This window comes from Tachysurus fulvidraco, chromosome 22, assembly GCF_022655615.1.
Source record: "Tachysurus fulvidraco isolate hzauxx_2018 chromosome 22, HZAU_PFXX_2.0, whole genome shotgun sequence".
Classification (NCBI taxonomy): domain Eukaryota; kingdom Metazoa; phylum Chordata; class Actinopteri; order Siluriformes; family Bagridae; genus Tachysurus; species Tachysurus fulvidraco.
This window is the reverse complement of record NC_062539.1, coordinates 10,446,529-10,465,695: the sequence shown is the minus strand read 5'-3', so window position 1 is coordinate 10,465,695 and position 19,167 is coordinate 10,446,529. Positions and strand designations below refer to the sequence as shown.

The following is a 19,167-nucleotide window of genomic DNA, read 5'->3' as shown; positions in this document are numbered from 1 at the left end:
AGAGTGCAAGATGCTTAAAGAAGTATTCTAATATAAAATATCACAGGACAGTTGATGTCAAAGTACATGAATCTACAATCAGAAAGAGACTGTACAACTTTAATTATCGGAGGTGTGCAAGGAGGAAATAACCATCAAACCTTCAAGGAGGAAAGAACCTTCAAAATATTTAAGCTGAAGTGGAACTGAAACATGACAAAAACATCCCCCAAGGACTGGCTGAATTCTGGAAAAGTCAAAGCCCAGACCTAAATTGTTATTTAGGTCCTGTGAGGTGATTTGAGACCCAAAACCATCAAACATCACACAGATGAAAGAATTCTGCATTGAAGTGTGTATTGAAGAGTGGGGGAAACTTTCTTCCAGTTGATGTCAGAAACTGGTAGGTGGCTAAAATAAACATCTCAAAGTTATTTCAGCAAAAGGGGGAAACACTAGCTATTAGGGCATAGGGTGTCCTAACTTTCTCCTCAGTCAAAATATTCATGTTGTTGATTCATTAAAAATTGAAAAAACAAAATGAAAAAATGAAATGAAAATAAAATGTGTGGTTTAAAAGCAATTACATCACTTTCATATAAAGGTACAAATTATAACAAGATCAGAAATGTTGGCATTTCTTATTAAAGAACTTAATATTTAATGGGTTGTCATAATTTTTTCTCATGACTGTAGGTCAGCAGTATTATTTTATAATATAAAGTGATCATATCTCCTGGTCTTAGTTAGGACTCTAGCTGCATTATGGACTAACTGGAGCTTAATTATGCACTTACTGGAACACCTAAGACGGATTTCTAAAGAAACATGTGGGTAAGAAATTTAGTACACAAGTTGATGATTTTGAAAAAGAATTTAAATCAGTCTCAAGAAGAGTATTAAAATATTTTAAACGTTGATTTGATATACTAATATTAATAGGGCTGAAACGACTCAAATAATTCTAATACAAAAAAAATCATTTAGTCCATTTACTGTAACTACACACAGAGCACTGTGTTTCCCTGTGTACCATTATTACTGATGCACAACCCGCTAAACTCTAGACATGTGATGTAAACACAGATGCTGCAAAACGGGGGAGAGGAGAAATCAGCATGGGGCGAGGAGAAGGTTTGAGGTGAAAGAAAACAGTAGAAAGTTTCCAAAGTTTGGGATAATTTCTCACTAAATCTCCATACAGTGTGTTTTCTGTTAGACTGAACTGGTGTACCACAACAGTAAAAGTTTGATGCTTCAATATCTCATCCAAAAACACTCACAGTCCTCGCATCAAGTTTACTGAGCTCAGTCGACACACAGTAACGTTAGGAATCGCAATTAGCCTGAATCTTTATGATTGCTAGCTGAAATGAAGGCCCGCAAAAATGTATGTTGATAATGGCTGTATGTACTAACTATTTAAGACCGTGAATTAATAAGTTGGCTAGTTATGATGTCCCCAAATTAGCTAAGTTTTAGCTACACATCATTTATGTTCATACTTTCTCTCTCTGTCACATACACTCACACTCACTCTTTCTCACACACACACACTCTTACATACACTCTCTCACACACCCTCTCTCACATACACTCACACACACACACTATCTCACATTCTCTCTCTCTCACACTCACTCACTCACACACACACACACACACACACACACAGTCCCACAACCTGACCACGATGCCACTTGAAGATAGACACACAGCTGCAAATACTGCAGAGTGGCTTGAAGACGTTATTGCCAAATGCGACATTCCACCAGAGAATGTAATATGGCAAATGAATGCAGGAAATAGGTTTAGTTTTCATGGTTATTAATGTTTTCTTAAGTCAGGTAAGATTACCTGACTTATTTTCTCTTGCATGTTTCATATTCCTCTTTAATAAAGAAAAAGTTTACTTTTTACCTGATTACTCGATTAATCGATGGAATAATCAATAGAATATTCAATTACTAAAATAACCGATAGCTGCAGCCCCAAATATTAACTACAGAATAACTTTCAAATTGTCTGGTTTTAAATTAATAGTATAAATATTCTGGCTGATGTATTCAATATTGCCATTGAAATAATTCATAAGTCACTGATGCTGCAGATTTATGGTGTAGATTTTTCTACAGTGGTTTTATTCCTATTTAATTTTGCTACAGTACTAGGCATGTTTTTGAAACAAGTATTCAGAAATGTGTGTACACCACAGTGAAACTTAAAGAAAAGTGGAACCTAAATCAATAAAAATCTGAAATTGTTCAATCCTGGGACACATTGTATTGTACATTGGCTTTCGTAGTCAGAGCTGTTATATTTATTTGATAATGTTTTTTATTTTATTTGGGTCTGCTGAGAGTCTGAATGAATCTTAATGGTTTAATCAATTGAAAATGGAAATCAAAGTCCTATTCAGGCAAAGCTTCTTTTTGCTCAATAGAATATAACTGTATAAACATATCACTGACATATATATAATGAAATTAGATTGAATTTGAATATTCAACACAAATACTAAGCACCACAATATAGCCACTGTACATATTTGATCATGCCAAAAACCCTTGCCGATTACACAATTTCTGTAGAGCAATTTTTTAAAATACATTTTTTGTGAGAAATATGCGGCTTATTTACTGGGAATCTGAAGATACCAGGCTAATTATTATTTTTTAATTATTAAATTTGTGAAAAGCAGTTCCAACAGACAGACAGACAAGAACAAAAGAAGAAAGCTGTTGTAACTGGGACTTGTAGACCAAACCTGTTCTGCAATGACTGTGCCCCTGTGCACAAAGGAAGCACCATAAAAACAAATGTTTTTAGTCAAGGTTTGAGTGGAAGACTTAGATATTACCTACACAGAACTGAGCTCCACGTCAATGAACTCCCCAGGCTCCCAGCATGATTTTAGTACCTGACATCACATGCCCATGAATTCATATAATTCATCAGTATAATCCAGTAATTCATCATGCATTTATTTGACAGTATAAAATCTGACTGACTTCACTGACCTTTTATGAACAGCATTATTGCACATACAAAGATGTAAACTGCTTAATATTGTGTAGGTCCCACACATGCCACCAAAACAACTCTGACCCATTGATGCATGGATTTCTCTGAAGGTATGCTCTGATATCTAGCACATCACACAAATGTTTGTCTGGATTAAGATCTTGGGATTTTTCCATCTTCCACAAAACATTCATGAACCATTTATTCATTGTGGCAGAGTGCATTATCCTGCTGAAAGAGGCCACTGCTGTTACTTGGTCTGCAACAATTTGCAGGTAGGTGTTACATGTCCCAGCAGAACATTGCTCAGTGTCTTACACTGCCTCCACTGGCTTGCTTCCTATAATGCATCCTGGTGCCAACTCATTCCCAGGTAAGCAATGCACCCAGCCATCCACATGATGTAAAAGAAAACATCACATCTCTCTCTTTTCTCTCTCACAATCTCTCTTCTCCCTAATTCTTCCCTAGTCCCAGCTCTACAGGACTGAGTTGCATTCTTGAGGCAAAAGCTTAAAGTAGCAGCAGTTAGTCCTCACCTTATCTGTCTACTGATTCTAGGAATGAATTATCAAGTCAAGACGCATTTATTGCCAAATATAGCTGACACGAAACAGGAAACATTTTTTCCAGGACCATGGTGGTACATAAAACAACACAGAGTTAGGATTAAACACTGGACTAAAAGTTGTCACACAAAATGTGCATAGTTTGCAAATTAAGGCAAACAGTGCAGACAGGCAATACAACACACCTTGGAACCTACACCTTTTCCCAGATGGTAGGAGGGTGAAGAGTGTGTGTAGAAGAGAAACTCAAATGATTTTCTTGGCTGTCCTCACTATCCGCTATAGGTTCTTGCGATTCGAGACGGTGCAAATCCCAAACTAGACAGTGGTGCAGCTGCTTCCGATGCTTTCAATGGCCACTCTGTAAATCATAGGAGAGGTGGTCGGAGATTAACTTTTCTCAGCTTTTGTAAAAATTAGAGATGCTGCTAGGCTTTGTCACTGATGGTGCTGGTGTTGAATTACCAGGTGTGGTTCTCCACCAGGTGTACACCAAGGTTGTAGTGGTTTTATTGCACTTTGCGCATAATGTACATTGTCTTTAAGCATCACATGATTACTAGCATACCTAATAGTTTTCTCTCTCTCTCACCCTCTCTACACTTCCTATTCTCCTCACATCAGTCATGGATAGACAGAGCACCTGGTGGTTCTGCACCTCAAACTAAGTGTAGAAGGTGTTCAGTGCATCAGGAAGGTAGGCATCACTGTCCGAGGCATGTGAAGTCCTATAATTAGTGATCACCTGGATGCCCTGCCATGTTCTCAGATGGCTCAGGGCAGTTTGGCCCTTTCTATTCTTAAGACTACATTGTCATCTGCAGTTCACACACCTTTGCTAGGGTTTCAGGCTTTAGTATGTTTATAAATATTTAGAAATGTTTGTGGATCGATCCTGCATGAGCTAGGCATTGTATTGAATCTGCACACAGTTTGGTGGGGAAGCATTTCCCATGCAGTGGACATTTTCTCCTTGTTAACGGGACACCTTTTGCAAGGAAATCTCCCATTGGAGCAGTTACACAACAAGACCTTGAGGCATATATTTGCTTTTGCATTTTTGTATGTGGCAACAGGAGCATGGTGCCATCAGCTGCAGGTGGTGGAGATGTGTGTTGAGCTAGTAGGTAACCTACTCACATGTGACTAATTATTGCTAGCACGTTCATGTCTGTTTTGAAAATGTGGATTGTGTGAACCACAAGTGTTGACATACATAATCATAAATTGTGGAGTGTTGTTTTGTGTCATAAATGTTTTTTTTTGTTTGTTTGTTTTTTAACCTTGCACTTATAAGAGTTTGTTAGATTGTATATCATAATTTATTTTGGATCTTTTGGATATTTAGGAATTTGCTGAGCTTTATCATAAAACAGCTTGGCTTTGTCCATAGTAAGGGATTGAGCAGTTTTACTGCTATAGAGAATGTTCAATGCTTTCTTGATTCTTGAAAAAGAAATCCCATTAAATATTTTCCCTATTTGCCTTTCAGTTAGAGTTTTTACAAAAGTGTCAGAAGCAGTGTCAGATTCTGATGATGAAGATAAACTCCACATTGTGGAGGAAGACAGTATTCTTGATGCTACAGAGGAAAAGCCAACAGTATCCAAGCTAAATGCAGCACAGCAATTACACAAGGGACATAAACCGAATGGTCAGTAAACAATTGTTTACAGAATAATCAGTAGTAATGAGTTATTGACAATAACATATAATTACTGTATAAATTAATTATTAATTATTGTCTGAGATGTATATAGATGGCAACCTGGGGCCAGATGCTTTGATAGAAGAAATAAGGATCAAAGGTAAGCAATCTGATTGAAATGAGCAGAGTGAATGGATGCTTATGTGATTTGGTTGCTTTGAAAAATCTGGTGTTTATAGTATTTAATTACAGTAAGTAATAACACATATGAATGCCCATTTTGTTCTCTCAGTTTGCTTCTCTTTTAATTTTGTGTTTCAACGAAAGAGGAGTGTATAACTGATGAAGAGGATGAAGACGATCAGATCCCATGGCAGAGGAAGACAGAGGTCATTTGTCCAAGCATTCCTGAGGAGGAACAGAGCACACCAGATAGAGGAGTCCATGATGATAATGGTACTATAATTCATACTGTAATTCATTCATTACCTTTTTTTTTGTCACAGATAAGAAGCAATATCAAGAAGCAAATGTCTCTACGTAATGTGAATTATTCTCTCAGGTACTTCTGATGAGTTCTCTCAGCTCTACTCATGTCCATATTGTTCCCGGGGTTACAAGCGTCACACATCACTGAAGGAGCACATCAAACTACGTCATGAAAAAAACAAAGATGACTTCAGTTGCTCCCTCTGCAGCTACACTTTCACCTATCGCACACAGCTTGACAGACACATGAATGCTCACAAAAATGGAAGAGAGCAGGTATATCTCACTTCTCTTAAACCCTATGTAAGTGCTGGAAACTTGTCATGAATTTCCACCCAAAAGGCATTAGATGTGCACATAACCACACCAAAGAAATATTTTTAGTATATATTTTTCCACACTAATCGATTTTTCTAATGCCTATGTTCTACAATGTAACTTGGCACTATATGGCCAAATGTATGTGGATAACTAATCAATCACAACTGCAAAGCAATACCACTTTCAAGATGACCGAAAATTTTATTCCTCTATAGCGGGCATCACCAAATGGCGGACCGAGTGACGGGTCTGCCCGGACCCGTTAAAATTCTAATATTATCATATTAAGCATCTCCTCATTATAATCTAATATTATAAGATTATATAAGATCTTTGATATTAATAAAGAGATAATTCTTTCGTTCATGCGCAGTTAATCTAGTTTTTACGACAGGAGCGTCATCAAAAGCCAAGCCAAATCAGATGGTTTCTGTTCCATACTCCAGAGCAGAAGGTGGCAGTAATGCACCTAATTACACTGGCAGGACAATTAAGATTCAAACTGCTGGCAGGACAGTTACATGCCCATTTCTCTCACTAGGAACGGAAGATGGAAAGGGAGTAAGGAGAGGTGGAAAGGAGAGAGGAAAAAGGGAGCTGCTCAAAGCTCTGCACTTTTCTTTTATTCAGTAAATTCTGCCCTGTTCTATTTTACTTGAAGTGTTCTTTTGCCTAAGGTTCCTGTATTATTAATGTAGTTAATGTTTAAAAAAGGGGAAGCCCAAAAGTCTTTTGTTGAATTTTTTCTTAAAGATTAAAAGCACTTTTATTTTATTCAAAAGATTCTGAATGTTTTACATTACTTGAAATATAGGCCCTAAGTTCAGGCTGCTCTAAGCTGTTTGCACTTTTTATTTATTTTATTCAGAAGAAATTCAGTGTCTTTTGTCTGTTACTTGATATGTAGTAAAGACAACTACAGTATTGTTTTCCATTCAAGTGCCATACAAGTTCAGACTTTGAAAACACTTAAAATTTAATTTAATAAATTATATAGAAATGTATGTGCGTTATTGATTTTGTTAACATGAGGGTACACTATTTTAAGTGACAAATATAAGATTCGGACCTTTGCTGGGAGGAAATTTTAGTAACTGGACCTCTTTGAATTTTAATTGAATACCCCTGCTCTATAGCAATACCTCTATTATTTCACTGATGTTCAGTGAGGAGGATTGGCCCTGACAAACATGATTTTTCTTTGTGCACCGGAACATTGTCATGTTGGAACATGTAGACTAAGATATTCTAAGTAGTGTGCATGTCTAGTATCAGCAAAATTATATACCTGACATCTGTCTATATAGATTTATTAGAACATAAATATAAGGTAATAAATAAATTTAATACAAAGTAAGATCTACAGGAATTCTGAATACTTTTTTTTTTCTCTTTTAGAGGATGGTTTCACATTCGGGAGGAAATAGAAAGTTCAAATGTACAGAGTGTACTAAAGCCTTTAAATATAAACATCACCTAAAGGAACACCTGCGCATCCACAGCGGTTAGTTGGCAAAAAATCTTCATTGTATCAGTTGGGTATTTTATAGCCAATGACCTTTGTCATAAAGTTTTGTAACAGGATGTGTTTAGCTGGATGTGTATTGTATGTACATGGTATTTCTATGCCATTTGTAAATTTGACTGTTTTGTTTGACAGGTGAAACTAAATTACATGTGAGTGCAAATTGAATGCAGAATGAATGAACAAATATAATAGTGTCCTCCTCCTTCTCTGTCTAGGTGAGAAGCCATATGAGTGCTCTAACTGTAAGAAGCGCTTCTCTCACTCTGGCTCCTACAGTTCTCATATCAGCAGTAAGAAGTGTGTAGCAATCCCCCCTGCTGTTAATGGCTTGTCTCACACTCCTGGAGTCAAAGCAGCTCTAAGTCTGACTGAACCTACACATATCCTATTGCGGGAGAAAGTTGACAATAACAAACCTTCAGAGGAACAGCTTCCTCCTAAGAAGATTAAAGAAGAGCCTGATGAGCATGAAATTAAATCTATCAGAACTTCACCGGATGTTTCAACAACCACCATCACCACTACCAGCAGTACTAATAATGGGGGTGGAATTTCTGTTCAGACTGCTGCTTCTCAGGGTGTGGTACAGACATTAGTTCTACCTACTGTAGGTCTAGTTCAGCCAATTAGTATCAACCTACGAGACTTACAGAACATGCTGAAAGTGTCAGTGGATGGGAACATGAGGTGGCATCCTGTGACTAGCTCAAATGTTAATGGAGCTAGTTGTAAGGTTGTTAATCCGGGGCAGCCACAAGCACAAACAATGCTTGTGCCGTCTCCCTCTCCACACTTGCAGGTGATTTCAGCATTTTCTCTCCCTGTGCTGGATCAGGACGGAAATTCGAAAATTATCATAAACTATAGTGTAGACCCACAAGTAAGCACATCAGATTTGAACACAGCACAGTCAGTATTACCATATCAAACTGTGGCCAAAGTAAAAGTGCTAGAGGGACCAGCAGATGTGGGAAAGTTAAATGCAGTGCAACATACAAAATTGGCAGAAACTAACACAACACAGCCCAATGTCACTGCAACTCAAAAACCACCTACCTCTAGACCAGTTCCTACACAACTAAGTATACTTAAATCCACACAGTCAGTTGCTACAAATAAAGCAGCCTCAATTATAAAGGTCACAAAGCTGATCCCAGGACAGACAAAGCATTCACAACCAGCATTTTTGTTTCTAAGGACAGTAAATGGGCCTCAGGGAATGGTTGTAAGACAGTTAGCACCTGCAAACCTACAAGTAACTCCTACTATAGAAACGACAGATCTGAAATCAACCCCAGAATATACCATCATGTCAGCAGAACAAAATTCACTCACTGAGCTGAACCATGTTGCAGAAGAGACCAGTTCCTCTAGGGACAACTGCCAGCCTGAAGACCTGAGGTCTGCTTTGCAACAGGGAATTCAGTTCAAAACTGAAACGGAGTCTGAGATTAAGACAGATTGTGAAGAAGCTTCACCGATAGAGAAACAGAGAGAAAGGAAAGAGGAAATGACTGCAAAGAAACATTCAACAACGGCTCACAGAAGTATTGTTTGTGGTGATGGCTTCCATAACTATGCTACATGTCTTTTTTGTGACAACAGCCCCAGCAGCACTGATACCCTGAATTGTCTCAACAGCATTGAACAAGGATCTGACAGGTCTCTTTCTTCTCTGATGGGGGAAAAAGACTTTAGACGTTCAGATCAGCCTCCAGTGAAGAGTCTCCTGCCGCTCCTTGAGGCATACAGCAAAGATTCACACCCCAGTGAAGAGCAGGTGTCTCGAGTTGCAGAACTTGTTAGTTTACCTAGGGATGTGGTCAGTAGGTGGTTTGAAAGAATGCGCTTAAAGAACATACTACACAGCCCTGAAAATCCTCAAAATGGGCAACAGGTAAAAACACAGGACACCTTCTCGATGCTATGACAGTGTACGTATACTATGAATATTAGTATACGTACACAAAACCTCAGTAACTGATTTAATTAATACCTTACATAGCTTTAATTTTTTTTCCCCAGACTATTGTAGATTCTCAAGCAGAGCCCAGTAAGGATACCCAGACCCAAATCGTGGACACTCCAGCTGAACTTCACAAAGAGGACTCAGTGGGCCAGAACATTGACTCTCCTCCTCTAAACTTCTCTACAAATGGTATTGGCATCATAAAGACAGAGGATCTGGAAGACAAAGGGCAGGCCGAACCTTTGGATCTCTCCCTCCCAAAAACCTCTTGTTGTAATGGTAATACCACTGTCGACATTGCAGTGTCTGACAGCAAGCCATTTGTCCCCACTCAAGACGAACCGCTCAATCTCACAAGTTTCAAGAAGGACACATTGGATGGCAACACCATTTATGTGACACAGTCCAATACAAGTCCGATAAAGATCATAGCCACACCTTTGCCAACTCTGGTTGCCATAGCAGAGCCTGGTGGAATTCCCTGTCTCAGAGCGGCCATCACCACCAAACATCGCACCATCCTTATCCCACAGCTGTCCTATACATACACTTCCCCTTCCACCAGTGGCAAGGCTAACACCACCATTTCCTCCAGCAATAAGTGTAGCACCATCACCACACCACTATCCACAGACACACAGGGAATAGTACTTAATGGCAGTGAGGTAAGAAACTGTGACTTACTAAGTAATGTCCAAATGTCCAAAGTCTTGTTGGCTGACTTAATTATACAATATTGTGCCCTTTCACATAGCCATAGAAGTTCATAGCTTATCCTGAACTTTCTGCCCAGCCTTCCCATTTTTTTCAGAAGGAGAAGACTGATGCTGGAGATGAATCCATGTCCGGGTGGGATGGGCTGAACGACTGCAACCTTTCCCCCATCAAGAAACGGAGAAAGATGCATGGTGGCCAGTATGCATGTGACCTATGTGACAAAATTTTCCAGAAGAGCAGCTCTTTACTACGTCACAAATATGAACATACAGGTACAAGTTTTGGACACTGTCAAACTGTGACAATATACATAGGGAGTCATATAGGAGAATGATTTCCCATCGCCCTTAAGACAACACAATTGGTTTTTTGCTCTAGGAAGGGTGGCCATATATATATATATTTAAAATGTATTTTAAAATATAATATTTTTATATTTTAATGGTACCAAAAGAAATATACAAAGACATGTTTTATTGATTCTAAACTTATTGAGTCCAGTATAATAGAAATGTAGTTTAGCACCAAATTTTGGTTAGCATGAATTGATTACTTATAAGTTTAAAATTTCTTCTCAGACAAAAGTTAATGTACAGAAAACTGGTCTATATACACTCAAAAATACATATCACACAGAACCATTATTGATAAACAATATAGAAGATATCCATACAGTATTTTGTGGAACATGTATCAAATTACCATTTTCACTGTCACCATACAGGTAAACGTCCTCATGAGTGTGGAGTCTGTAAAAAGGCATTTAAACACAAGCACCACCTTATTGAACATTCACGTCTACACTCTGGAGAGAAACCATACCAGTGTGATAAATGTGGTAAACGCTTCTCGCACTCCGGTTCTTACTCCCAACACATGAACCATCGCTACTCCTACTGCAAGAAGGAGGTTTATGATCACCCAGAGCCAAATAATACTTCATCTACACCTCCCTCACAGCTTGACTCAGATGAGAGGGAGAGTGAAGCTGAGGAGGAGATAGATGATGATGAAGAACTAGAAGGAGAAAAAGAGGGTGAAGAAGATTTTTCTGGATTTGACATGAGTGATATAAGGGTGGTCAAGGTCGGTGAAGAATATGATGAAGAGGAGGAGGAATTGGGGAGGGAAGAGAAAACACAGTTGACAGAAGAGGACCCTGCTGAGTTGGATACTCTGGAAAAGGGTGAAGTGGTGAAGACATGTGGCATGGAAGAGCAAATGATGGAGTGCAAAACAGATGAGGAACTAGGGAAATCAATAGAGAATGATGTGCTTAATGACGCTATTGAGAATAAGTAATGATCTTTCTCTCCTATTGCTCTGTGAAAGACAAAGGCTTGAAGAGCCCTTGGTTGACTCTTGAAGACCGTGGTAAAGTGTGTTTTACTGTGTATGAATCACAGGTGTGCCTAATCCAAAATTACAGCAGTCTGTAAACTAGCTATATAACAAATCAGAAAATTCTAACCAGATTCAGCTGAAAGGTTTTACTTTACTAAATCCTGCAGTTGTTTGTTACTGTTACGGATGACTTTCTTTGAATTGTTCCATCTGCAGTCAGGTGACATTTCTACATTTTTATTGTCAGTGAAGTTTACGAAATCAGTATTTTATCAATATTTTAGTAAAAACTTTTAGATAAAAAGTGAAATGCACTGTAGGTACATTTATGATTTTATTTATGGATACATAATGCCTCAAGTAAATACCATTCAGTATTTCTTTTCTAATTAGGCCATCCAGTGTTAGCATAGAATGTTTGTTTTTGTCTCTGTATGAAGGAAATAAGTCTGCACTTACATACTATGGGATCATCTATAACGATTACAATTTAGTGATCTATGTAATCCATTAAACAGCTAAATCTAAATTATTATATTTATGGCATTCATTTTAATATGTATCTGTATAAATTTCTATGTAAACACTCCTAAAATCTTTATGAAGTGGTTATCCTGGCTATGATGGTGATTCTTTATAGATGATACATACTATAAAGTGCACTTTTCTGTGGTATAGTTTGTAGGAACATGACTGCTTTGAAAACACTTCAGTCAGGGAATTATTTGTTACAAACTTAAAACCAGTGTTAACTTTCCTTCCCTTTCACAAAATTATATTCACTTAAGGGTGCGGTAGAGGTCCATGAATGAGTATGTATAGAAATACATCTAATATAGACTTTTAATTTTATAGCATCATCATCATGTCTTTTTAGAAAGGTTAAAATAGTAACACTTGTTAATTTTACCATTTGTACTAGTTTATCCCTTAATTTTGAAGTCATTATTAATACAAGTATTTAAGTAATGTGAAGTAGTTTTGAAGATGAGCCAGTTTATCATATGCAGTAATATGATAACACATCGTTTCACTCTTAGCATTAGTGAATTCCTAGTGTGTTCAATTGTGATGGATGAACTAGGTTCTAGGGAACCCCTCACCAGCCTTATGCAAGACCGCCAAGCTGTATGTGCCATTCCTTTTGTTTTTCTAATCCATAAACAAATTGAATCATAAAGACAATTTATGAAGTATTTTAAAATTTGTCCAGATGTGTTGTCTTTAACAACGTAGGTTTCATTTGGACTTATTTAAGAATTTAATAAGGCCAGTTGAAGGATTTATCATGATGGCTAAGTAAATCATTATTTTTTTTATTTTTTTTTGTGGGGGTTACATTTTATCTGATTCTGGCCTTCTTATGGCTGCTTATTTTATCTTAGGGTGGTTAAAGAACAGTTCTATTTGAAATGGTCTGGTTGCCATCTGTTTGGAATTTTAGAATTAAAATATTTTCCCCAATAATGAAGCAATACCAGAATTATGTTAGTTATTATCTTACTTATCTTGGCTATTATACACTTAGAGTAATTACATAATGCAGTACATTGGCTATTAGTGGAACAAAGGTGTGGCCCCCACACTACTGTCAGATTAAGTCATAGGAAAAGGAAGAAATGACAATTTGACACCGAAGGAATGAACACATTCTAGTGAAGGAGTGCACTTGAATGGTGTGCATGTGTGTTTAATGTTATTTTACCCATTACTCATTACAGTATTATTCATTGTGATGTATTATTTCTAAATATGTGTTTACATCAATGCACATGTATATTATGTATTTTTACCATCAGTATTAAAATATCAATGACAGTGTTTAGTACTTGATAAGATTTTCTACTTTTTTTTCACCACACATATGTACAACAGCATAGTTTGTACTAAAGTCCTATACAGGTCGGACTAGTTTTAAATGTGAGGTTCATTATCAGGGTAATTTTTAGAGACTGTGTGTCTGGAAAGATTAGGATGAAATTTTCTTTCTGTACAGTGGCCAGTTAAAAGAAAACACAAGATAATACAATTGAGGACAAAAGTTGACATTCACTTAGTTGTTTTTCACAACTACACACATTTCATGCAACCACACATTTCTTGTGAGTCTGTTGTGCTGTCTAGTTTCTATAAGAAGTTATTTCAAAATAATTTTCATTTTGAGAGACTTTTATTTCAAATTGTATTTACTATAACCAAATTTACTTTGAGTCAGAAGTTTACATAAACTCTGTTACTATTTGGTGGTATTGCTTTTTACTTGAACCTATAGGTTAACCCTACCCCCACCCCCACCCCAATAATCAGAACTAGCTATCAGAATGCTGCCACCGTCACAACCCCCATATTGCATAACTACAATAAACTAAAAAATATGTAGATGTTATTAAAAAAAAATTAAGATTATTGGTGTTTCAAATCAATTGTCAAACGCCTCATTTGCACAAGTTGATATCAACCAACTAGTGAGTGCAGTGGAGAGGAGTGAGTGAAATGAAATCAGAAGGAGGTAGGATAATAGTGATATGGTGTAATATAGCTAACAACACTCCTCATATATTGTAACACTCTTTCCAGTTCATTGCATTTGAGCCAAAATTATCAATATAACTAGTAGATATTAATATATAATTAGTGAAAACAGCTTTGTGTTAATTTAAGTTCCCCACTTTTACCCAGGTTTACAGTTGTGCAAAGATGATCTGACTATATGTTTTGCGTGCAAAGAATGTTTCCAGATATTCCCTGCATTACAGTGGCATGTTAAACTTTCACAATAAATGATTTTTTAATCTTACATTACATTTATTATGCACTGTGTAATTTGTTGAAATCAAATGATTTAGATAGATAGATAGATAGATAGATAGATAGATAGATAGATAGATAGATAGATAGATAATTGATCTTTTTTTGCAATTATTTTTATTTTCTATATTTTAAGATAAAAAATATTTTTAAAAAATATTAGGAAGTATTCCCATTCACAATTCCACCACAACCTACACCCATGATTATTCGTGAACAAAGTGAACAAATGTGGATTGGTTGATTTGCATTTACCAAAAATCGTGTAATATTAAGTCTTATGTGGTAGTGTATGTTCATAGCAAAATCCCTTAAATTGTGTCTGAGTGAGTAAAGTGCCAGTTAAAGTCTGGAGTTAGCTTTTTTCTGGTTTTGTTGATGCTGATTCTGTGTGTGTGAATAAGATTTATCCAATGAGTATTAAAAACCATGTTCTTTTGTTCATCTCCCTAATTGACTGTATTTAAACCACAGTATAATAGAAAATGTGCATGCTTTGTGTTTCTGTGTGTTTGTGTGAAGGAATGGCTTGTGTTACATTTTGCAAATATGAAAAAAACACAGCCTCTCTGAGCTGTAATTTGTAGAGTATAGTCCAACAATCCCTCCTGAACTCTGAGCCCAAGCAAAATAAAGAAAGGCTGCACATGTTTAATATGAAAAATACCCATTTCATTTATAATATATAGAAATAAATTCAATATTATAGCAAAAGATTCACTGCAAAACAATACATTTTTAGAAGAATCATTACTATATCCACACCTATAGCAGTTAAAAAATATCATTAAAATGAGTTAATATTAGTGATCATGCTTAGTGAGAGTGTTTATGGTAAAACAATTATTGTAGAATTAAATACAATGTATAATTAAATGTTTAACCCATGGGTAGCATTGATTATGGTCTAACCTTTCAGCATTTACAAAAGGCTACAAAAGTCTGGGTCTTTGTCCTGGTGATGACCTGCAACTTCAGTATTGTGAAAATGCTTCCACAGATTTTGAAGACAAATAAGATCAGCATGTTCCCACTGCTGTGATTGATCATTTTCAAACGTCCCTTGAATCAGACATCATATTAGTTTAAAATAATTTAATACCTACTCAATTCCAGTTGTATGATGCATTATGATTATATTATGATTTATTCATACCATGTCAAATCATCAACTGTGGTTTAAATGTTTTGTTTTGTAGAAATCCTGCTGTCTAATATACTACTACATGTCACTTTGATGGCATCACCTGCATCATTCTTCACATGCAGTGGAAAATGGTATCGCTCTACTTTGTAACAGTTGATGTAAGTTACAGTATAAATACCAAAAAATCATAAAATCTTTAGATATTTGTATTCTGTGGGGTAAAACATTTGTTGTTCTGTTAAAAGTTACATTTTTGTTTAAAACTCTATAATTGAGAGACACAGATTTAATATGTAGCCAAATCTGCATATCCATGCCGTAACTTAAAGAAATATATTAGGGTGTACTTCTTAAAATATAACATTTCATATACATAAAAAGCAGTTCTAGATTAATATAGATTTTATTTAACATGTACAATTTGATAAATGTTTTTTACATTTTAACATTGTCCCTCAACATGCCTGTGTTGATAGAACAATGGATGATGATCCTCTAAGAAATGGGGAATTAAATTCTGTATGTATAGGTCAATGCAGACGGTGGCCAGTCTGAAGGGTTCATGGTGAGTTCATTATTTTATGAATTTTCAATATTGATTTTTTTTGCTAAAAGTTCTGACCATTTCATGCGCCACAATGTATTAATGTCTGTGGTGTTGGATAACTTGCAGATCTGACATTCTTCTTAATCCTCCTATTGTCCTCCTATACAAATTTGGAGCGCGGAGTCAACTTGACCTTGTCTATTTTGACTGCTTATAAAAAAATTAACTATATATATATATAGCCATTTCACCTTTTTAGTCTAACTTGTTTCCAACATATTAACATATATTTTGAAAAAAAAAATTGGTAAATAAACCTTATATACAAAAATGCCTCATTTCTTTAGTAAAAAAAACAGAAATTTTGAACTATTTTCACTATAGAGGCACAAAATTGCACAATTACAGGCTGGTATATTTCAAAGGCAGGAGATTGTTTTGAAACCATTTTGACCATTTTTAATGTCAGCAAATAATAAAACCTGTTTTTTTCCAGGCCAAATTGACTTGAATGCTTAAATCAAAATCAAAAAGTCTACAATGATCACCATTCTGTGTGTAATATCTATTTTACACTTGTAATGTCTATTTTGCCCACCTGATGTCATCTGATCAACCAACAACAGGCTACACACACACACACACACACACACACTCTCTCTCTCTCTCTCTCAAAAACATGGCATAATTTAATGTGAATAAAACTTCTTTTACACTCCTTGATTTTTATTATAAATTTGATGAATGATAAACCTTATGAAATTATGCCATGTTTTTGAGTAAAATAAGCAGAAATTATTCAATATTATTTTGGATAACCACTGACTGATAAATGTCAAACATTACTCAGCATATCTCCAGGCCAAAGCTGACTGATGCAACTAAATTTACAAATAAGAGAGGAAACAAATATGATTTGCAAAACACATGTATTTTATTTTTGAACTTCTTTATAGAAATATGAACGTGTGTGTGAAACTTTTACAAATGTGTAGCCTTTGTTTTGTCTAGAGGCCAACTGAAATGCAATGCCCAATTCGTTGAACAGTGTTTGACTGTGTGTGTGTAGCATCATTTTGGTAGATCATATTTTGCCCCCAGCTGGACAAATGCATATCAAAAATGTTGAAATATTTACAAATATGTACCTTTTTTTTTCTGGAGACCTAATGAAATGCAATGCCCAATTTGTGTATGTGTTTGTGTATGTGTTTGTGTGTGTGTGTGTGTGTGTGTGTGTGTGTGTGTGTGTGTGTGTGTGTGTGTGTGTGTGGTGTATGAGTGTGTGTTTTGGGTGCGTGTATTAGTGGACATTTTGTGTGCGCATTTTTGTCTGTATGTATGTTCATTGCGCTGAAAAGGGCAAAAGTGTGACCTATTGCCCCACTAAATGTGAGTCAAATTGATCTTGGAGGACAAAAGTTGCACAATGTTTATTGTTACAAACACATGGTTCAAGAAAAATAGACAAATTTAATTTTACATACAAAGTTCATAAGTTTGAACAATCCTGGTAAATTTCAGGCAAATATGTGGAAGAAAACCCAAATTATGACACATTAAGTTTCCAGCAGAGGTCAAAATTGTCCTGAGGAAAACAGGAAGGTTAATAGTTCAAACAGGATATGGATTTTGCACTCCTCATGGCAGCAGCAGTCATTTTAGAAAATTCTGGATTCGTGCTCATTTGTCTGTGGTGTTTGTCTTTTTTGTGTTTGTTTATCCAGGACTCGTATGGCAAAATGACTTGCTTCTCATAAGCAGCAATACACTTTTTTATCTCTCAAATACAGCATTTCCAGTTTAATGTTTTCTTCTTCCTTTTTTTTTTTGTTCTTCAAAATGTTTATCAGAAAAGACTGTAATCAACTCTTGGTGAATTTCATTATTTTCTTCAATAAATTTGATTCTCTTGTTATGCAATATTAAGTCTGTGGTGTTACTTCAAAATGTTTCTGAAATTTTTTTTTATTTTAAAGAAACCTTTACAGCCCTATATAAACACTATAAACTTACCACAGTCAAAATAAAATAAAATGTCTATTTATTTATACTTGTAAAAACTTGAACTTTGTTGGAAATAGGGGTCAAGATAAACAATTAATATTTTTAATAAAGCAATTAAACTGAATTATTAGTCATTTATATTTCTTAACTATTAATTTTGTATAATTTTTAACATTGTCTCAAAGTAGCTTTACATAAATCTAAAAATATAGAGTTTGAATGACAAAGTTTATGTTAAATGAATATTTAGCCTATCTACAGTTGTATACAGTTGTGCAACCAAAATACCTGAGCAATGTACAGCTCAGCGTAATTTCTGAGTTCATTATAGACTTAACACTAAGTCTTTCCTTCCTGCCAAAGTCAAATTCAATGTTAAAGACCCAAACGCAAAATCAACTGTCTTAACAGAAGTGTTTCTAACCACATCATACACCTTTAGATCAGAGCATGGCAGGTCATAAAAACACAAAAGTTCTCTTATGTACTGCAGCACAAGATTGATGCAGTGTTGATAATATAGGAATATAGGAATAACGTGTTTATATTTTCTGGTTCAAGTTAGGACTGCTGCATTCTGAACTAACTGGAGCTTGCTTATGCAGCTACTGGAACATTCAGACATTAAGGCATTACAGCAATCTAACCTGCATGAATTAGTATTTCTGCATCATGTAGTAACTTTATATTCCTAATCTATAGCAATATTTCTGAGATGAAAGAAGGTTTCCCTAGTGGTATTATCTATGTTGGCTTTAAGTGAAAGACTGGGGTCAATAATCACACCAGGGTGTCTTACTGCTGTACATGATGAAACTGAAAAACCATCCAGAATTATTCAATATCAGAAAGCTTACTTCAGGCTGCATTTGGTCTACTTCTGTTATGTCAGAAGTTAGCTATTAAGTATATTAGTCAGTGAATACTTACATAGAAGAATATGTAAAACTGGTGCCTCTCATCTGGCTTTGCTGAAACATATAACTGTTTCATCAGCATGACAGTGGAAGCTAATACCATATTTATGAACAGCTGTATACGGTTGTATGTGCACCAAAAAAGTAGCATAT

General features: G+C 35.8%; 1 protein-coding gene across 6 annotated transcripts in view; it reads left to right on the top strand.

Annotated features, from left to right (window-relative positions):
- Positions 1-13,886, top strand: part of zeb1a (zinc finger E-box binding homeobox 1a) — a 32,142-nt gene extending 18,256 nt beyond the window's left edge. For 2 of the 6 annotated variants that reach the window (XM_027143137.2, XM_027143129.2), the window contains 9 exons: positions 5,065-5,226; positions 5,333-5,380; positions 5,548-5,676; positions 5,783-5,985; positions 7,429-7,534; positions 7,774-9,455; positions 9,584-10,192; positions 10,342-10,516; positions 10,969-13,886. In XM_027143137.2, the coding sequence (XP_026998938.1) occupies positions 5,065-5,226; positions 5,333-5,380; positions 5,548-5,676; positions 5,783-5,985; positions 7,429-7,534; positions 7,774-9,455; positions 9,584-10,192; positions 10,342-10,516; positions 10,969-11,546 (3,692 nt within the window). In that variant the 3' untranslated portion in view covers positions 11,547-13,886. Of the gene's footprint in view, positions 1-3,233; positions 3,279-5,064; positions 5,227-5,332; positions 5,381-5,547; positions 5,677-5,782; positions 5,986-7,428; positions 7,535-7,773; positions 9,456-9,583; positions 10,193-10,320; positions 10,517-10,968 lie in introns of those variants that run through there. The other 4 variants (XM_027143136.2, XM_027143127.2, XM_027143138.2 and 1 more) reach the window with 3 other exon arrangements.
- The last annotated feature ends 5,281 nt before the right edge of the window (positions 13,887-19,167 follow it).